This window comes from Amphiprion ocellaris, chromosome 9 (genome assembly GCF_022539595.1).
Source record: "Amphiprion ocellaris isolate individual 3 ecotype Okinawa chromosome 9, ASM2253959v1, whole genome shotgun sequence".
Lineage (NCBI taxonomy): Eukaryota > Metazoa > Chordata > Actinopteri > Pomacentridae > Amphiprion > Amphiprion ocellaris.
Window position 1 is genome coordinate 6,521,937 of NC_072774.1, and position 5,754 is coordinate 6,527,690.

General features: G+C 36.2%; 1 protein-coding gene across 1 annotated transcript; it reads left to right on the plus strand.

The window, feature by feature from the left end:
• Window positions 1-755: 755 nt before the first annotated feature.
• LOC111573151 (serum amyloid P-component-like) lies at window positions 756-5,467 on the plus strand. The gene is made up of 5 exons (XM_023277170.3): window positions 756-848; window positions 1,048-1,102; window positions 1,758-1,860; window positions 3,045-3,342; window positions 3,841-5,467. Exons 2-5 carry the CDS (start codon window positions 1,048-1,050, stop codon window positions 4,054-4,056), a joined length of 672 nt encoding a protein of 223 aa, XP_023132938.1. The 5' UTR covers window positions 756-848; the 3' UTR covers window positions 4,057-5,467.
• Window positions 5,468-5,754: the final 287 nt, after the last annotated feature.

The following is a 5,754-nucleotide window of genomic DNA, read 5'->3' on the forward strand; positions in this document are numbered from 1 at the left end:
GAAAAACAATCTTTTTGGTTATATTTGAGTAGTAGTTCATTGGACCTGTCTGCAGTTAATAATTAACCATTAGATGCATGTGGTGGGTCAAAATTTACCTGGTGAGGTTGTTTCTTGCAATAAATGTTTTTATCATTTCATATTCTAGATATTCCTAAAAAAACATATTTTTGATATCACTGCATTAAAATTTTAAAGTTACCTTTTATACTTTTAAAGAAATTGTAATAGTTGTAGTACTACCCCAACCTCCTTATCACTGATAATATTGTATAAGATTTGCACAAACTTGGAGGCACAGAGATTAGCAACAGACAGAGGATGAGTGGAAAAATGTCAACAAAATGGATGTTCTTGTGTTGCTGTTCTGTGTAATATTCGTCTTTTTCAATCATCAAAATGTTCAAAACCGGTTATAAATTGAAAAATAAACACGACACACATGAAATCATTCTTGTGTGGAAAAAAATAGAATACAAATGATTTTTCTTAACCAAAATGACCAAAAAGGCATAAAAACACATTGATTCTAATACGGGTCATTTTTGATCCACTTATGGAAGAGTGTACGATCTAATCAGTCGGGCATCTAAGGGTTAGTACTGTGTTAGAACACTGATGATTTTATGACTTTTCTGATTTATTTTGCCACCGAGTAAAGCATTTTGTAATCTGGGTTTTGAAAAGCACTCTAAAAAAGTTAATTATTACTAATTGCCCAGTTGCTTCCATACACAAACTGCAAGGACACATTGAGTCAATAAAGAACAGCCTTATATAACACAAGCCATGATATAAACTCACTGTCCCCCACTCCTCCAACACAACACCCTGACACACTTTTCAAGGTAAGACATGATACATCGCACATTGCAAAGTAGAGGAAGTTAAAGTGACTGCAGTACATCCAGACATCTTTCACCTTTTCTACCTGTGTTGTATGTTGTAGCAGGCTGCCTTGAGTGAATTCATTTGTTGTCTGACAGTGAAAGTATTGACAACACTAATGTATTTGTTTTGTGTGGTGTGTGTTTGTTGCTGTATTAGATGGTGCTGTTGCTTCTGCTGGTGATGCTGACATCATGTGCTGCCATTCCTCAAGGTAAAAACAAAGAATTACCACAATGCTTGGTTCTTTTTGGATAATTCTGTTCCTCCTATTTCATATGTAACACACAGCATACTTGGAAAGATTATGTTTGAGCTCAACAAAACCAATAGTTTGCTTCAGTCTTTCTGAACTTGGAATGAAACGATGTTCAACCAACAGATTACACCTTTCTTCTACAGTCACGCTTGGCTTTAATTGCAACTTGATGAGTGGTAGCAACAATACAAGTTTTAAAATTGATTTAACAGTGTTGGCAGTGTGTTAGTGTTTCTATTTTATTTAAAAGCATTTTTACATGCTGCGTACCATAATGATGAAAAAACATTTTTTCCCACTTAAAAAATGAAGTTGCGTTGTCAGTTTTGTCTTTTTCTTGTTTTTGTTCATGTTGTAGCTTCAAAGAAATTGTTTAATTCTACAACAAAAAATGTTTTTTTTATTTGTTTTTTAAATTTTTAACTGCATTTGCATATTTAAACACCAATATTTAAACCTTAAAAGTAAAAACAGCACAATGTTCAGTTGATGCAATTACCAGAACTATTACACCAAAATTATTAAGCGAGTGTTGTTGCTGCAGTACACATGTTCACATGTTATACTTTTTAAATCATATTAAGTGTTTGTTTCTTCATTTCTTTTAAAGATCTGTCAGATAAAATGTTCACCTTCCCACAAGAAACCAACACTTCTCATGTAAGGCTGACTACATCTAGACAAAATCTCGGGGCTGTAAGCGTCTGTCTCAGGTACTGTTTATTTCCAAATAAATTACAGTGTTTCTCAGTCGCTTTGGTACATTTCTCAGATCAGAATTGAAATTCTCAAAACTACACATAATTGTGTCACTTGTGCACATCAAAAAAGCAGTTTCTCATTTCTTTGAACAAGTTGCAAATGCTTTGGTACATCCATGCAAATGATTCTGTACAATTCTCTGCTGTTTCCTACATTATCAACTGCTTATGTTATGTTGATCAAAATGTATTGAAATGGGTCTCTGTTGAATAGTCTCACCCCCCACAACATTTAGGCATAAGTGTAACACATAAGACTTTACATTCAAAATGGTTGAACAAGTTGTTATAATATGTCTAGGATATTTCTATACGTTTACATTAGACTTTTGTTCTAAATGTGTCCTGAATTGGTAAATTGCTCCCAGATGAATCTTGAATTTCTCTACGAAGGGAGATGTGTGAAGGGTTAGGGTTTTCTGAAATCGCTCAAAGACGCAAGAGAAGATATTGGTGATGTGGATGAGTATTTGTGTCCCAACAGACAGGAACGTCAGGAGGTGTAGGAAGACTGAACTGGAATTCCTACAGCACTGCATGTACAGTTTTCCCTAAGAAGATTGTCCTATGTTGACATTTCTATTTTTGTTTTTTTGGGGTTTTCTTTGTACTATGCAGCACTGTTTTCCTTTCTGTATCGCAATGATGTGGTCTGTCAACAAATTACAACAGTAAAAGTGCAAATGTGAATCTTGTCCAGTCCCTTGCAATCAATCTCCCACATACACTAAGGTGGAACTTACCATTTACAACAATTGTCATCAAAACTTTAGTCGTAGTTTACATCAGAACATCCCTCCAGAGAACACTGTTATAATGACAACATGACTAAGCAATTTGACTGTCTGATCCACACACAAAGACACAAGGACTTGTCATTCTGATGGCAATGACATGTTCATTGACACAGATATTTACTTTTGAGAGATGAACTAAGGATTTTGAGCAAGAGTCTGGCTTTTGCAGGTAATCCATGGCGTTTTGCTATTTGTATGAATTGTTTTGAGAAATGCACTTACTGTTTTGCAAATGTCGAGGATGATTGGAGAAACGTACCTAAGTGACTGAGAAAAACTGTAAATAAAAACCTACTGTATTCAAAATAGTCATGAATGATGATGTGTTTGCACCTACAGGTTCTTCACAGACCTTAAAAGAGCTCACTCTCTTTTCTCATTGGCGGCACCCTCTGTTTTCAATGACTTCCTGATATTCAAGAGGGTTGCAAGTGATGAGTTTGAGGTATGGGCCAAGGACCGATATGCAATTCTTTATGGGCAGGACTACAAGCTGAACACATGGCACTCTGTTTGTTCTACGTGGGACGCTGCTTCTGGAGTGATGCAATTCTGGTTAGATGGAAAACCCTCAAGTCGGAAATTCGTCAGATCTGGATCCAACATCAATGGACCAATTCTAATTGTTTTAGGACAGGTACAGTTGTGAAGCACCACACTTACAGGATGAGATGATATTAATGTTAGCAGCCTGTTTGCTTAGCTGAGCACAAAGAGATGGGCAAACGGCTAACTTGACTCTGACTGCTAACCAGCACATCTAAAGCTGATTTTATGAATTAAGCCGAAATTATTCACGTGACAGACTGATTCTTAGCTAGTGACAGCAACTTATTTGAGTCGTTACTGGTGTCCTGCTGCTCACCATGAAATAATCCAGTGCATAACTTCTAGTAAAATGGCATATTTTCATTCTTTGATGTTGTTTTTTTGGTTGGACTATTTTGTATTGGCTTTCTCTGTGCTGTACTATCCCTGCGTAGTTTACCGTCTCTGAATGTTATAATGTCATAGCATTCCTTTCAAAAGTCTTCCAAATGTGCTGTAGACTGCAACTTTATGATTAACTGTATATCAGAAAAAGATGAAACCTTGCACATTACAGCTGCTAACTCAATTTTCTGCTACTTCTCAGGATCAAGATTCCTATGGTGGGGGTTTCGACATTAAGCAGTCTTTTGTTGGCATGATGGCCGATCTCCACATGTGGGACTACGTCATTTCCCCCTGTGAGATCCATAGCTACTCAGAACAACAGATTTTCACTCTAGGCAACGTGCTGGACTGGTCAGCGCTGGAGTTCCAGATTTCAGGAAAAGTGCTGATAGAAGATTATAAAAAAACTTGTTGATCAACTTTTGATACCAGACTTCTCATGTGGCAAGGTTAAAATCACAACTTAAGGTTCAATATAAAGGTTGCATCAAGATTAATCTGAAGATAAAGCATTTATTTTTAAAACCTCTCATAGAAATAGTCAAATTGTCGGTTGTTTTTGTTTCTTTGCTTATAAGATGTAGCCATGTATATTTTAGCTATATCTTTGGTCTTTGGTTTAAGCCATGACTAGTAACTGCCAAGTAGCTATTGCATCTGCTGTTCTCACTTTATGGTGTATTAACATACTCTGTTACATCGTAGGTAATCAGAGACTGAGTCCAGATCATTACTCTGGTGATGCTGAATTCATTCCTGTGTAGAAAATTCTGTGTTAGGGAGATCAGAAGAATCCCAATCCTGCAGAGGTGTGGTTTTCCTCACAGTTGACCCTTTATGACCCTTATCAGATTCTAGTGGAGGTAGGAGGCATCCTGTTGTCTCCCGGAGAGCCGTGAGTGGTCCTTTATTAGTAAACATCTGATCGACAGATGTTCCATTTGGAAGTGAATGTTGGGTTAGCTGTCTTCTGAAATGGTGTCTTATGAAATTTACAGCTTGGGAGAGGGTCTTTGGATTGTTGTGTGTTGCTCTTTAATGTTCTGCTCCTTAGTATGCTACAATTATAAATATCTATTATAATAATAGAAGATAAGATAAATTTTAGCACTGGGGAAATTCATATACAGCTGCTTGATACGAATGAAGCAGAGTAGAAGCGAGACATGAAATACAATTCTGCAATAAGGATAAAAATAAAGAGTAAGACTATACACACGGGATGTGTTATGTAGAATTGTACTTAAAGTTATGCAGAGTAACAGTACTTCATTTTTGTTCTCGTGGTAATTAATCAAATTAGGTGTCAGGTGATTATGACATTAATCCAACTTTAAGATGGAGAAGGAAGGGAGAGGAAAATTTGGGAAAAATAGCAACATCATTTAACATTTAAGTCTGACATAAACATATATGTTTTAATGAAGGATTCATTCATCAACAAACACATGTCGGTTTAAATTTGATGAATTCATTTGGAGTCTCTTGATATCAAATTCCCCGGCTGATTTTTGCTTCCAGTTGTGCTGTGGACAGAGAATAACAGCTTAAAGGGCATGCATATATATTGTGGAGAGCAGATGTGCAGGTTCCAAAATAAGGACGCCGACTGGCACCAAAGCAAAGAAACAATGAAATAGTTCATATTTCTTTATTAAGATTTGAAAAGAAAAATCTACCTCTAATTTATTGCAGCAACATTTTTTTTCAGGTGGCTGTTGCATATAATGTATATTTTTGGCAATAAAGTAGCTTTAAAATAAAAAGAATGTGGATTTATTTCCAAAATGTTACAATTAAAACCTCCTGAGAATGTTCCATTGACAGAGAGATTGACTTCTTCATTTACTGTCAGTTTGCAGTCTGTGTGTGCAGAAATGTAGTGTTAAAATCTCATCGCTGCACAGTTGGTTCAAACAGTACAGGCTAATTAGCAGCTACTAGCCAGGCAAAAGCAACGACACATAACTGAAAACCAGCAGTCTTTCTGACACAGTTAGGGGTCTAGGTAGGTAAATGGAAACCTCATATACTTATAATAACCTAAATGAAGAGTGAAATTATCAGAGTTAACTTGAATGTGTTAATTTTGTGCTAAATCGTGCTGTGGTGT

What these genes read in the sequence shown, in the direction of transcription:
- LOC111573151 (XM_023277170.3), top strand. Translation starts at nt 1,048, where the DNA reads ATGGTGCTGTTGCTTCTGCTGGTGATGCTGACATCATGTGCTGCCATT. An exon ending in GCTGTAAGCGTCTGTCTCAG is followed by an intron (nt 1,861 to 3,044) that starts GTACTGTTTATT and finishes TTGCACCTACAG; the next exon opens with GTTCTTCACAGACCTTAAAA. An exon ending in TTCTAATTGTTTTAGGACAG is followed by an intron (nt 3,343 to 3,840) that starts GTACAGTTGTGA and finishes GCTACTTCTCAG; the next exon opens with GATCAAGATTCCTATGGTGG.